The sequence below is a fragment of the Rhipicephalus microplus genome, chromosome 6 (assembly GCF_043290135.1).
Source record: "Rhipicephalus microplus isolate Deutch F79 chromosome 6, USDA_Rmic, whole genome shotgun sequence".
NCBI lineage: Eukaryota > Metazoa > Arthropoda > Arachnida > Ixodida > Ixodidae > Rhipicephalus > Rhipicephalus microplus.
In genome coordinates, this window is record NC_134705.1 from 116,631,008 (window position 1) to 116,646,109 (window position 15,102).

Sequence of the window (15,102 nt, forward strand, 5' to 3'; positions counted from 1 at the left end):
CGAACCACACCAGTAAATTCTGTGTGAAAGTCAAGTATCTTACCACCGAGCCCTGTCAGATCTCAAAACTGCTTTTAAAAAATGAGGCAGATAAAGAACCCCAGGTGGTCTAAATTTCCGGAGCCCTCTACTACGGCGTCTCTCATAATCATATAGTGGTTTTAAGACGTTAAACCACACATATCAATCAAAAAATGAGGCAGGGTCATGCTGTTGATATTTCAATGGTGCTTGCAGTGCTGGCTCTCTGACTTCACGAAGCATGAAATATGCACTATGCACTCCTAAAGTGAAGGTGTCACGTGAGGTTAACCTCAATTGTATACTAAAGCTCCATTAACTGAATTTGTGTTATATATAGCAGTAGTCAGGGCTACCAATTTTATGATCAGAAGCGCTACATATCAGCCTGTCACTTCTAATGTTGCTAATACTTATGTTGCTATTTTAATCGTTACGTAAATGTAAACGACTGGTCACGTATAACATATTTGACTGTTCAACATATATTTGTTCATACAACGTTTGTACATATTTTTAGCATGCTTTAACGTTGCTTTGCTCGACAACAAGGTGAAAGGCAGTCACCTTCCATCCGCATGCTTCACATAAGATCGATTCCCATGGTGTGTGTAATCTGTCCCCTATTTTACAGTTCTGAATCACGTGAATTCTTGCTTGGTGACAAAATGACAGCCGGATATCGGCGATGACAGTAAGTGCTGTCAAGCCCAACCGTACAGCGCAACCTATACCACTATGCAAAAAACATACTGTTCCCAATGAGCCGATATGATTGTGCTGTTAAGAGTTTCTGGAGCTGGGCACGCGCAATGAGTATCCTTGAACAGGGACCACATTTTTTTTTCAGTGTATATATTAGGGGTGCCCAATTCGCGAAACAGTAAAATAATACTTTGTGTAGCAACCTATGTCTTGAAAGAATATTGTTTACCCCATCTGTGTTGGTTATAATACTCTTTTCTGTGCAAGCAAATTGTTGCTAGTCAAGCGACGCAAAGCCATAATTTCGCACGTCGTCACCTTGTATGGTCGGTCGGGCGTTGCACCAGGCCACACATCGCCCCCCTTCCCCATGATTGTGATATCCTGTAGAGCACCTCACTTCTGTTCCAATTGTATTATAATTTTATATCATTAATTGCGCTCTTGTACGTAGCGATAGTTAGAGCGCGAGAACAGAGGACTACAAAGAGACAGGAAGGACACGAAGGACACTCTTTGTCGTCATTCTGTTCTGGCACTATAACTACCATCATGTCATACCAACTAGCCCAAGCTGCCACACTCTTTGTACGTAGAGAGTACATGCACAAACATACGTTTACGCAGCCCAGAGCTCAGTGTCCAGCCACTGAAAAGCTCAAACTATGTTATTTTAGTCGCCCCGCCGCGGTCTTCTAGTGGCTATGGTGCTCGGCTGCTGACCCGCCGGTCGCGGGAATGAATGCCGGCTGCGGCGGCTGCAATTTTGATGGACGCGGAAATGCTGTAGGCCCGTGTGCCCCGATTTGGGTGCACGTTAAAGAACCCCAGGTGGACGAAATTTTTGGACCTCCCCCCCCCCCCCCCCCCTACGGCGTCTCTCATATACGTATGGTGGTTTTGGGACGCTTAACTTCATATATCTATGTTAATTTAGACGAATGTCCTTCAATAACTTCAAGCGCATTTTATCTTTATTTCGTTAGTTCACTATCATCCTCTGAATACATTTGCTAAAGTGTTTAAGGACGTGTTGCGGCTTGGTTGAAGCCCTAAGTTGTAGTTCTTCTGAAAAGCATGTGTTTGTTTTTCACATATCTTCTTCACGTTCTTGCTACCTGCAAGTTTAAAAAACAGGGAGATTTATAGATAAAGTGCTTTATTAACCTTTTGACCATGGTAACATTGTATACTGGTGCATCAATACTGTTTGGTTCATCACTTGATCAAAAACTCTAAACACAGTCAAACAAACGAAAAGAAGTTTTGCTGAGTATAGAACATAAATGTACCATACAGCAGCGACAAGCCTATTGGCTGTGATATTAGTCATATGTTGCCACGTATAAAAAGATCATAGCTAATATTATGCTAGCAATTGCGTGCCTACTTTATTTCAGTCATTTATTTGTACGTTCACGGTAATGTTTCAGAGGACCTCAAACGTGTTTTGTGTGAACGCAGGTGATACACGTCAACCAGACAGCCTTTGAATGTGACATATCTCCAACCAAACTCGTTCACTACGCACCACCAAAATGCTGTTGACTATCTAGCGGGCTACGAGTCCAGTTAAACTTTACAAGCAGTGCAATTTATGCGTGTGGATCTACGTACGTCTCTACTCTATTTCTCGCACACCAACAGCGTCATGAGGTCATCGCCAATTGGACTTGGCGAATTTTATAAAAGTAAACAATATACAGACACAATTGTATTGCGGCATTTTTAACATGGTAATACTGCTAAACAAGCTATCTTGGGGGGTTATTGAGCTATGACTGGTTTAAAGACTCCACACTGGACAAGACGCCACGCTCCATGTAAGCTATGAGACGCGACAGGTGCAGACGATTAAATTTGAATTTTTCCCACTGTGACATTGGTCAAGAGGGGGTGTAGCCAGAGCATGTAAAAATTCACGATTCTGCCTAAGTCGCGACATCGTGCTTGCACCTCTTATTTCGTGTTGGTAATATTCTGTTCCGCTTTCGAGGAAACGATGCAGGGCCTTAAGACACAAATACATCCTATGTTTGAGGAGCAGCTAGGCTGAGAAGGAATAACTGCGAAATATCATTTCCCTATGCAACTGACACTAAAGTGCGCAAATGTGCCAGTCCTGTCAACTCTAAGGTATTGGGTTTTTGTGAACCAGTATTGGCGATGTCGACAGAAACACTTGTACTAATATCTACCGATGGCGACAAATTTATTGTTTCGCACAGCGGAATGGGAAATATTTCTCTAGTGCTGTACGACGCTACGCCAGCACGCACTTCCTCGCTTTTCTCATTGTATGAGGTTCATTGAAACTACATGTGTTCTAATCTGTGCACGGGATAAATTGACAATGCTTTAGAAGAGTCAGATGTCATAATAACAGAGCTTGGACGTATGATGATGATCAGTCTCATAGGTGTAGTATGTCAGTTTCTCGTTTTTAGCCTACTATACAAGAAAACTAGTTCTACAAGTTTCAAACTACACCAGACGGACGGAAGTCGCAAATGAGCGAGATATTGCGAAGCCATATCAGGTGCAATAGGCAGCTAAGCCAGTGCCGTCAGACCACTAGAAGCTTCATTTTACCAGCAAGTAAATCATCTTCACCATTGTGCAACCATTGCGCTGCACTGCAGCCCAAGTGGCCCTCGACAAATTTTCAGCTGATTAGTGATCAGGCTTTTATTGTGGCAAATTCAGCGCTTGTAATGAAGGTGTACATTCCTCGCTTGCTTTCTCACGATTACGTGTGCTATTCCTACATATGACAGAGCATTTGTTCTGGGCGTGGAGTAAGGCTTCGAAAATAATTTGTTTTTCTGTAAAAAAAGCAAATTAAATAACGCAGCTCACACTGCAAAGCACTATTCACTGAAAACGCAGAAGCATAGGCTGCAAGCTTCGTTGATAAGAGATCAAATGTTTTCTTTTGTCTTTTTTTTTCTCGGCGATCATGTTTAGGTAAGGACCCCAATGGTACGTGACCTAATTTGGCATATGACGACCATACGTAATCTCCCATGCGATATTGATGATTTACATAGCAAAAAACAGAAGAATACTGATCATGACTTTTAATAACAATGTCACTAACTTACCACTGCACCGTCTCATGCACTTCTCGCAGGTTTGAAATCTGTTGGCATTCCCATTACATCCACTATAAATGAATCCACGGCAGCGATCGCTCCCAGCATCGTAATACCAGGATGGACGGAAACCTTGGCAAACTCCGGCTTTCGGCTTCAAGCTGCAGACTTCCCGATTTTTGTGACGACCTGTAATAGAATAATCCACGGTGCGAGAAGATACAAAGCACTTTTCAAATCTTCATCCAATTTTAGGCTCCGTTTGCTTTCCTACAACTGCTACACCATCTTGCTTTACCTTCTAGCACTGCGAAACCTACCATAAGTACGTCGGTGGTATGCTTGCGCAGCTCATTACTTATTTGAATGACCGAAGTACCCAATACTCGTTCGTAATACAACGCCTTTATTTACGCAGCTGTTCGCAATGTGGAACATGCTTATAATGATGATGTACAACGAATTTAAGGCAGCTTTCCACCAGTGGCACCAAGACTAAAGGAAGGGCATATCTAAAAAGACTTCTTGACTTCCCTTTAGTTTTATAATCCTTCATTTTTCTTTTTTATTCTGGACATTGAATGTCTTTTGTTGTCGTTGTTTGTTTCTACTTATTTCTTTCTCCTCATTAATTTTTTTTGTATCCTTGTTTCTCTTGCTTCCTTTCTTTTTTCTCCGTATACATACCGCTTGCATATGCATTTCTTTTCATCTTTTTTTTCTTGCTCTTGATTTCTGTATCTCTTTTTCTGGTTCGCTTTCTTTTTGCCTTTCTCTTTCAGCCGTCTTTTCTCTCTATTTATATTTGTCATCCTGCATATGCCTCGCTTTAATCTCTACACTTCCCTTTCTCGTCTTCAACTTCATAATTTTTGTCCTGGCCCTCACTTCCCCTCTCTGTCCCGTTACTACACTATACCGAACCATACTATTCAAAGGGCTCCACTGTCAAACTATCTCTTCTTTGCAATCTATGGGCGTTTGAACCCCTCACTTGCGCATTTTCCATGTCTTCACGCTTGTGAGATTTTAAGCTTCTCCGAGACACTTCGACCAACATGCAGCAATAGCAATCTCAATGGCCGTGGGGTGATCATCGGCTAAGATCGTTCCGACATTATAAGCTCGGAAGCCTTAAATTCCCGCCACCGCACCGATGAAACAGGCGTGATGCCGGAAGCTTTCGCATTTTTCAAACCCACTCATAGAACAGGCCACTGCTACCCGAACGTCTACCCTACCGATATCGGTAAAGCATGCAGGCACAGCGATTGCGTGCGGGAAGAGGGATTGCGCCGGTGACAAGTCGTGAAAACACCGCCTTTCGCAATGTGCCTATACTGGCCATCAATGCCGCAACAAAGAAGGCCTCGATCTCACTCGCTCCAACCATCGCCTCGGCTGCAGTAGCCACGGTGGATCTTTTCCGTTGGCACCGCTGCCATGGGAGGCAGCCCTCTGAGGTTCGAAGCTAAACGGCCTGCTCTGTGCCATACAGCATACCGAGCGTGTCCCCCGTGTTCAGGGACTCCGAGCTGCCACCTGAAGCCTTGAAGATGAAACTTCTGACACGATCTAATAAATGACATCTTCTTTCTTCGCACGCAACAATGTCTACGCATGCGTGACTTTCACATAGGGCTTTTTTTTTCAAAGCACTTCCAACTAATGACATTGCTCTGTGGAAGAACTCCTGCTTGTCATGCAGAAGACCAGGTTTAACTAGCACAATAATACCGGTTTACTATAATTTAATTTTTTTTTTGTATCGTTAGTAACTTCTTGTTAAGGAGAACGCTAGTTTTTGCTCGCAACCAGTGACGTCGACACCAGTATTTCTGCGAAATGAGTTCTACACCACTATCACGTTGAAACTGAGCTTACGTGTAATCATTGCACAGTTACAGAGGTGAACACAATGATATTCAAAGTTAATACACGCAAAATTAAGCACAAATAAGCTGTACTCAGCAGGCCACTCGGTAGGCTTGACAACTGAAGCTATCACTTTTAAAGACAGAACCATGCAGCCCCCCCCCCCCCCCTATGAACTCTGTCGTGGACGTTAACAATGTACGCGTGATTTTAAAAATCACCCATTTTTGCCATATTCTACGTTACAGGCTTGTGCAGAGCCCATGGAAATATTTGGGAACGTGGCGTGAACCCTGAATTCTCGTGGTAGTGAATTAACGATATACAAACATTGGTTCCATACTAAGGACGTCATTGTGACAAACTTTTGATTAATTGAACTACCCTTCGGTCTACCTTGGTTCTGTAGTTCTTCGGAGTTGTGCGGCAGTTCGTGGTGGCGAATACAACAGTTGGCGAAGAGTCATGACGTCACCAATCGCTGAAGTATTGAGCCTGTGCCAACCACTGGATTTTTCGCCCTTGACCGTAAAGCCCACCATTCATCGGAAGCAGTGGCACCGCCTTTCCAACAATTATCTTCTGGCACCGGGAAGTAACGCCCACCAACCTGCACGCCGTTTAGCTCGGCTGTCGTACTACTTCAGGGGGAAGGCCAACTCTTGTACCATAGAGTAATATATATAAAGTTAAGAGAAGAGTCTTCCTTATGTCTCAGAGGCTGATTTGGGTTCCTAACGCACGAAACAGACGTACGGAAACTTTGCAGCCTCAGTGATGGAGGCAGCAGAAATGGTCATCTTGAAGGCCATATTCTAGCGATTACAAAAAATACGCAGCCTCCGAAACCACTCTGTGTGCCTGCTCATCTCTAAGGCAATACTTTATATTTTATTTTTTAACGAGTAGCAAACTTGCATCGATTAGCTTCTTGTAGAGTGTACCAGTCCACCAAAGCGGCAAGCACACGTTGCCAATGTGTGTCCTTGCACACGTTTTGATTGAAGCGGGAGGATTGTTTTGGAACAGCAAAAACATTTATTTTAAAGTCAATTATTGGTAAGCACATGCCCATTTTCTTTTCGAGTCAATGATTGATGAGCGCGGGCGAGAGGAGATAGGTTCATTGCACTGTAAGACGAGGCAAGCCAGCTGCGATATCATGAGTTCAAATTACACAAAATAAATAAACGTACAGGCGACATTACAAAAGGACCCACCGCAAAGTAAAACTGCAGTAAATACTCAAAACTAGACATACAGAGCGCAACGCAACACGACAGTATTGTTGCCGCAGCACTCGACTCCGGATGGCTATAAATGAAAAAAAAAGAAAAAAATGGTGGCTACGTTTTTATCCGCCTTCGCACAAATTTTCTCCTATCCATTTTATATCGCTGTTTCACACACACCAAAAAAATAGCCGCAAGCAGTCGCTGTAGCTAAAACAAAGTAATTTTTGATGCCAAGCAAGGTGTTAACGAGGTATGAGTGTTTATTCAGAAAATTACGCCACAACTTTAGCTAACAAACATTTGTATTGATTCGTCACTTCTCTCTTATTGCGCTCGTTACAAAAGTTTGAAGCAATTTTCGAATGCCAGAGGTAACAATACTAAGCATAACTGCAGCTTTCCCACAATCTTACACATACAATAACTTCGAATACATGTAATACTGGCAGAAAAAAAAACTAGCAATGCGAGCTGCAGCTCACTTTCTTGAGCCAAGATACTATTTTCTCGCGAAGGTGCTGCGCATCAGTCCAAACAGTTCTTTTTTTGTGTGTGTGTGAAGTTAAGCAATTCACTAGAATAATGCGCGAAGTGAACAGCACAATAATACTCTCTACGCCGAAGCAGCCCAATGCAAAAAATAATAGTTTAAGGCTTCAACGCAAATTGCAATGCGCACTTTACGAAGTAACTACGGCGTTCGTTCCAACTAGCAGGCAAGGAGCGAGGCAGATGAAACGAGCAAAGGCCACGACACACGCCAGCAACGTTACAGAACATCTTTCATCGTGTGTCCCTAGTGCTTTCCGTACTTTTTCACTGCCTTAAATGCTCATCAACACGGAGCGTTACAACATTGCCGTCGCGTAGACGCCATGAGCACTTATCTCGAATCGATTCATGCCAGATCCTACCCGACAATATCAAATTGTCCAATCGCAGGCGATAAAGACAGATTCAGAGCCTCAATGCTTGATGGTAAATGCCACAATCGCAGTTTCAAAGACACATCGATGTATAATGCACTAGAAAAGGTACTGTAGTAGATAACCAGTACGGGAGTTTTTTTTTTTCGAATACAGTAAGTGATGTCTTACCTTCTTACGGCTGGCGTGAAGCTGCGTAGCTCCGTCGCATTTTGCTGGAGTGACCACTCTTGCGTTGTTATGTTACTCTATGCTTGTACTACCATCGTATCATCTATTTTTTGCAACTCTAGCCAGATTCACCCAAATCAGCAGTTCACCACGCTCTCTTTGAGCACTTTCTCACTCTCTCCCATCGCATAGTCATCGCGTGTGCTTTGCGATCATGGTCGAGAGAAACTATTATGTGGTGCCTCACGACGAAAGTCGCATAGAGTAATTTTTGTTTAGTTAACAAATCCGTGGGGTGGCGTCTGCATTCCTCATGTTCACAACGTTGGCGGTCACGCTGGTTCCCTCTATATGCGGTGTTTTGAGATAGCGTGTGGTCGCTCGTAGCGCTATGCGGGCAACCAATGGGAAAGCGATGATGCAGCGCATGCGCTTACTTAGGAGCGCTGTGAGGCGACGGCATTGCTTTGAGCCAGAAAGAAGGAGCATGACGGAAAACACCTAACAAATGGAGAGGAGAGGGAAACACATGTATCGTATCTCCGGGATCAAGCCCTCTGACGCACGTGTGACGTAGGCAGTCCTACCCTACATTGTGCTATCACATCACGCCTACTTTCTGAACAAAGGCAAATGGACGGCTTCCATTGGGGACCACGCGTTTCCATTGGCAATGAAAAAAAAACTGTTATGCTAAATTGTATATTTATGAGCAGTGGACTTGCTACGCTTGGAGACTTTGACCTTCCGTGAAGTTCATTATTTATTAGACACCTTTACGCGACAGGGAGTAGCCGACGCCCTATTTGTGCGCCAACCTCACAGCAATAAGAAAAAACTAAAGGAGGAGTTGTTACTACGCATTGTCGCCGGAGAGCCCATGGAAATGCACGTGCCACAGCCACCCGCCATGTTCGTGGTTTGTTTCATGTTTCATTCATGTAACTCTTTCGCTTCCCCAAATCTCTGTGTTCTCTGTGTCCAAGTGCATCAAGTGCTCATGCATCTGCAGCGTGTTCATGCAGCCTCGATGAACCAGGCAAGAGAGAGAGAAATGAGAAAAAAGGAAGGCAGGGAGGTTAACCAGATGCTAGTATCCGGTATGCTACCCTACTCTGGGGTTGGGGAATAGGGGGTTGAAAGAGAAAGGGAGAGTTAAAAAATAAATAAGAGAAAAACACCGACACACACGCACACACAAAATCAGTCAACTCAGAGGCGTTCCGACAGGCCAGTAGTTCGTAAGAAGCCCAGTAGCGCTTGCACGGCTTTCTCCTGTGACGATGAGTCATGACGATGGCGCAGTATACTTTCTTCTGACAGCGGCTGGTCATCTAACCTGTTTAGATTATTACAAAGGTGTTGTCTTTCCAGGTTGTATTTCGGGCAGTCACACAGGATATGTCGAATTGTTTCTTCATCTCCGCAGTGTGCACAGTCAGCGGTGTCGGCCATTCCTATGCGGAACGCGTACGCACGGGTAAACGCGACTCCCAACCATAGTCTGCACAGAGCAGTAGTGTCGCCTCGTCGAATTTTCGTTGGAAGCTGCATGCTTAACGTTGGGTCAAGGGATCATAATCTTGCATGCGTAAAGAGAGGCTCATTCCAAAGAGCCATGGAGCGTTGGCGAGCAAGAATGGGGAGCCTCCTAGCAGCATCCGTCCTTGAGAGAGGTATTGACTGGTCGTTGTCTTCTGTATGGGCTGATCGAGCAGCTTGATCAGTTCGTTCGTTACCGATAATTCCACAGTGGCATGGCAACCACTGAAATATAACGTGGTGCCCTTTCTCTGTTATATGGTGTAGCATTTCTGCTGTTTCAAATACCAACTGCTCGTGTGGACCACGGCGTAGATTTGACAGAAGTGACTGCAGTGCCGCCCTGCAGTCGCAGAAAATCGTCCACGGTTGCGTGCTTTGGTCGTTAATAAAATGCAGTGCAGCGCAAAGCGCTGCAAGCTCTGCTGCCGTTGTTTTGGTTGCATGAGCTGTCCTGAATTTGATGGTTGCGGCGTGCGTTGGAATATTGACCGCCGCTGTTGAGCTGTTTGGCAGAACGGAGCCGTCGGTGTAGACGTGGGTGCAGTCTTGGTACTTCTCGTACAGCATAAGTAAGGCGAGCTGCTTGAAGGCTGGTATTGAGAAATCTCGCTTTTTCTGGATCCCTGGTATTGTCAGGTTGATGACTGGCTGTTTGAGGCACCATGGAGGAATTGAAGGTTTCGCCGAGGGCGTAAAACCAGTTGGTAGGGAGTCACCATGTCTAGTTATTGTTCAACAAAAGAAAGTATGAGGTCTATCCACTAGTAGAGAGGCTAAGTGGTGATGGGGAGTCCGGCCCACAAGCCTTCTGTGTGTCCTCAAAGCTTCAACTTCAATATGGGTCCGCACGAGGTGGTCTTTGGCTATAGCTGTAGTCGCTATTGTTGAGGCACCCTGAGGCAGACCTAGACATATTCGAAGCGCCTGTGCCTGAACGCTTTGTATCATGCGTCGACTTGTTTTGCTGGCGTTTGATAATGCAGGCAGACTGTATCGTAAAAAGCCAAGGAAAAGCACCCTGTACAGTCGTAACATAGCAATAGGCTGCATTCCCCAAGTCTTTCCAGCGAGAAACTTGAAAAGATGGCATATGCCTGTCAATCGCTTTTTCAAATACGACACATGAGGGCTCCATGATATGTCTCTGTCGACTATGACACCCAGAAATTTGTGAGATCGACGATATGGTATATTTTGACCATTAATTGACACTCTGTAATTCGACATGGGTTTGCGCGTAAATGCCAGAAGAGCACACTTTCCGGAAGAAATTTCCAGGCCTCGATTGCGTAGATACAAAGTAGTTGCAGTAGAAGCTCTCTGTATTCTCGCTCGTAATTGCAGGCGAGTTACCGCAGATGTCCAGATGCAGATGTCATCAGCGTATGTTGATAGATAAATATTGTTTGGTAGGTGCGTATTGAGAGCGATTAGTGTTATATTGAATAGCACGGGGCTCAGTACACCACCCTGAGGGGCGCCACGACAACTGAAATGTGTAGACGTGTTCCCGGTCTCTGTACTCACAAAATAGGATCGCATTTGGAGATAACTGCGTATCCACTTAAACATTCGGCCGCCCACTCGAATCTCTTCTAGTGCGGTAAAGACGGCTTCATGTGTAACGTTATCATAGGCTCCTTTGACGTCAAGGAACAGAGAGGCGCAAAGACGCTTATGGCCTTTCTCGTGTTCAACGTACGTGATTAGGTCGATCACGCTATCGATCGATGATCGACCACGTCGAAAGCCAGCCATGGCATTTGAGTAGATCTCATGGTACTCCAAGTACCAGTCGAGTCGGCTGAGAATCATTCTCTCCATCACTTTACCCACGCAACTAGCCAATGCGATCGGGTGATAGGAGGAGAGTTCCAATGGTGATTTGCCAGGTTTTAGTAATGGTACTAGACGACTAGTTTTCCAACTTAAGGGGACAGTGCCCTCTAGCCAACAATCATTATATAGCTGAAGTAGAGCTATTCTCGCGCGCTCACCCAGATGACACAGGGCTCTGTAGGAGATTCCGTCAGGTCCTGGTGCGGAGGTTCGTTTGCATGAAGTGAGTGCTGCTTTGAGCTCCTGAATGGTGAACGGGAAATCCATACAGGAGTCACGTGGTGGCGGACAACTGCTCGAATGTGGTGAGCTGCTGATGGCTGGAGTTTGCCCTGATAATCCGGCACAGAACTCTTCAGCAACGTCTACATCTGGTCAATTTTGGTGAAGGACTAAGGCTTTGAATGGTGGCTTCTGAATGGGTGGTGACCGCAAACCTCTAACCGTCCTCCATATCTGCGATAAAGGCTTACGAGGGTCGAGTGACTCGCAGAAAGTAATCCAGCGTTGAAATTCTAACTTGTCCAACCGACGTTTGATCTTCTTTTGCATACGTCTAGCAGTCCATAAATCTTCTATGTCCTTCGTGCGCCGGTACCTCAATCGAGTAGCTTAAGGGGAAGTATTAAATGAGGTTCTTCGCACGAATTATCTTTCACAGCAAAGCCGCTCTACATACTACGAATAAGGAAGCTTTTTTTGCGGCGACTGCGTGATTACTCGACAATTGAATATATTTAGGTCTACTATAAAGTGTGAAACCTGAGAAAGTGCGCGGCACATGAACCAATGACCTTTCATATTCTTGTTATTATTTAGTGGCTATTGTTAATGGCGTTCATTCTTAATCAGCGTTGTCTTCTAAAGTGTAATTGTGGCACTGTGACGTTTTCACTCTATGTGCTAAGCGATGTGTGCTAATGTGTGATGCTGATTAAGTGGTGTATTTGCGCACAGGATGGCGGCTGAGTGGTTCTGGAACTGTGGATATTTCTTGTTGGCCTCCCTTTCACGCCCCGCTGTTGTAATGGTCTGGTGCTGTAGACATTAGCCTTACACTTATTTTACTTTGGGTTGATCAGTGACTTAACTGCGTTTACAAGCCGCAGAGGTGTGCGCTGTGACGTTGCCTGGGCTTTGTTGTTGTCGCTTAGCCTGTCACGCTTGTAGAACGGCGGGTGCTCCGTAGCTCTGGCCTCGGTATTCGACTAGAGCCGACGCTGTCATTTTAGGGTCTGTTGCAAAACGGTGCGCCTTGATAGGGCACCGGAGAACCACTGCTGGGTGGAGCAACTGTGCACTTCGTGAGGTAGTGGCGCCCTCTCGCGCAGCATTTCAGGCCGCAACACTGTTTTCGAAGTGTGTTTAGCAATCTTAGGGCGATATGTTGCGATCACTTCTTGATAATTTCTGCAATGTAATACTTTAAATAGTCTTTATTTATTTTATTATAGCTTTGAGCATTTCTAGCATGTTCTCAAGCTTGCATTTACCTTATTACATGGAGCGTATTCACGCCACACAAAATATTTGGATGGGCGAGAAAACAGTCTTCTAAAAGCACTATGCGCTTAATAATGGACGTTTCCTTTGTTCTTCATTGTACTTTGCTAATATAGTAAGTCAAAACTGCATTGTCTAATTATTTCAGAAGACTGTGTAGGAGAAATCACTATGTTACGGATATAAGAAGGTGGTACTTACGTGTGCACGCTTTTTGGCATTCCCCTTCCGAACTGAATCGATTTGAGTTTCCGCCGCAGCCACTGTATATGAAACCTTTGCAATGGCCACTCCAGAAACTGTAGTACCACGAGGGTATCTTCTCAGAACAGTGACCGACGACTTTGAGTTTCCAGCATTTAGGCCACACATTCCACCAAGCAGCTGAAGTGAAAAATACACGCGTAATAATAACCATGGCTGCCATAACACCGATACAGAACAAAAAGCAACGCAGCCACTAGGTTTTAGGCATTTTCGCTATTGCGCACTGATATTATTCATAGGCGTGTCTGCACATATTTTAGGCGCGGTACTTCGTGCTGACGCGCATTTCAACTATAACTGTCATATGGCTATTGTTAGACATTTTATTTCAATGAAACAATGATGGCACCAGATATATAGGGCAACGGCAGCGCGTGATGTGCATGTGTTAAATTTAAATACAAATATCACAATATTTACAAAATACTTTGAAGTGAACTCTTACCATCACGAATAGATAGATAGATAGATAGATAGATAGATAGATAGATAGATAGATATATAGATAGATAGATAGATAGATATATAGATAGATAGATAGATAGATAGATAGATAGATAGATAGATAGATAGATAGATAGATAGATAGATAGATAGATAGATAGATAGATAGATAGATAGATAGATAGATAGATAGATAGATAGATAGGTAGGTAGGTAGGTAGGTAGGTAGGTAGGTAGGTAGGTAGGTAGGTAGGTAGGTAGGTAGGTAGGTAGGTAGGTAGGTAGGTAGGTAGGTAGGTAGGTAGGTAGGTAGGTAGGTAGGTAGGTAGGTAGGTAGGTAGGTAGGTAGGTAGGTAGGTAGGTAGGTAGGTAGGTAGGTAGGTAGGTAGGTAGGTAGGTAGGTAGGTAGGTAGGTAGGTAGGTAGGTAGGTAGGTTCGTGAGAACAGTGGTTTGTACCGATCGACATTAAGCAAATGGAAATCATACCAGCGCATACGTTTCCGCATCGTATTCTTGCAGTGAAGTAAACGTGAAATGTGCTTATCAAAACCAACCCCCTTCCATACGATAGCATGCGAGATCAACGGAAAGCTCTTGTGTTCTGAATAGATGTATACCTCATAGACCTTTGTACTGATCAACAGAAGCTTGGAACATGACAGCTGTGTTTCTTTCAACGCCATTAGACAGCTGCTGCGTTAGAAGTACAGAACATGAGTTCAAAGTTGTACTTCTGGAAAGTTGGCAGTTTTGCTCAGCCATCTGAGCTGGCCTCTCTGCTAGTAAGAATGGATGGGCGAGAAGACTGAGAGGCGTGCGATAGAAGTTTCAGTGTGAGAACCAATGCAGCAACGTGCCTCATTATGGCTTGTTGAATGACAATGCCCTGAGAAAAGCATACCTAACGTGTGCTTGCCGAATATATGGTCAACACTTTACATTAAGAGAAATGAGCCTACGAAAAACGCGTACATTATTTGAAGTGAATAAATATGGAAAACTAGTCCCCTAGAATTTGCAGATAGCATTGTTACAGGAAGATTTCACTGATTCCCGTTTCCCATTGACCGGAGTGAATGCACCCTTCTCTATTAAATATTTACAATTCTGGGTGTGTTACTACATAGAAATTTAAGCTGTTTCAGAATCTTACCTTGTACACCTACGAAGCACACCAGGAAAACACACAAGCCTTTTGGCTTCATTCTTTCAGAATGTCAAACCCAACCTTGCGCCATTGTTAGGCGTCTGTTTGTCTCACGACATTAGAGAACGTTTTTTTTAAACTGCAGCTTTCTGAGTGCTTTTTCTGGGTGACAATTTGAATGCTTTGTTCCACCACAGCACCAATTGTTCATTATTTTTATGTATTGCGCTCTCTGCCAAAAAAGGTGCATTCGTTGTCTCTAGGCATGCTTTGTTACTTTATTTCCACAAAAACGAGAAAGAATTTTTGTGTATTTTAAATACGACAA

At 44.2% G+C, this 15,102-nt stretch overlaps 1 protein-coding gene and 1 long non-coding RNA gene across 2 annotated transcripts in view; one reads left to right on the forward strand and one right to left on the reverse strand.

The window, feature by feature from the left end:
* The window catches only part of LOC142765445 (uncharacterized), a 64,049-nt gene extending 58,625 nt beyond the window's left edge, over positions 1-5,424 (forward strand). Inside the window, exon 3 of the long non-coding RNA XR_012884255.1 lies at positions 3,860-5,424. This is a non-coding gene — a long non-coding RNA (uncharacterized LOC142765445). The remainder of the gene's footprint in view (positions 1-3,859) is intronic.
* LOC119168489 (amblin) lies at positions 1,683-14,888 on the reverse strand. The gene is made up of 4 exons (XM_075866476.1): positions 14,781-14,888; positions 13,117-13,299; positions 3,831-4,010; positions 1,683-1,844 (listed from the first exon to the last, which is right to left on the reverse strand). The coding sequence occupies exons 1-4, from the start codon at positions 14,830-14,832 to the stop codon at positions 1,720-1,722; spliced, it is 540 nt and encodes a 179-aa protein (XP_075722591.1). The 5' UTR covers positions 14,833-14,888; the 3' UTR covers positions 1,683-1,719.
* Between the last annotated feature and the right edge of the window lie 214 nt (positions 14,889-15,102).

What these genes read in the sequence shown, in the direction of transcription:
- LOC119168489 (XM_075866476.1), bottom strand. Translation starts at nt 14,832, where the DNA reads ATGAAGCCAAAAGGCTTGTGTGTTTTCCTGGTGTGCTTCGTAGGTGTA. An exon ending in GTGCTTCGTAGGTGTACAAG is followed by an intron (nt 13,300 to 14,780) that starts GTAAGATTCTGA and finishes TTTTCACTTCAG; the next exon opens with CTGCTTGGTGGAATGTGTGG. An exon ending in GTGCATGAGACGGTGCAGTG is followed by an intron (nt 1,845 to 3,830) that starts GTAAGTTAGTGA and finishes TTAAACTTGCAG; the next exon opens with GTAGCAAGAACGTGAAGAAG.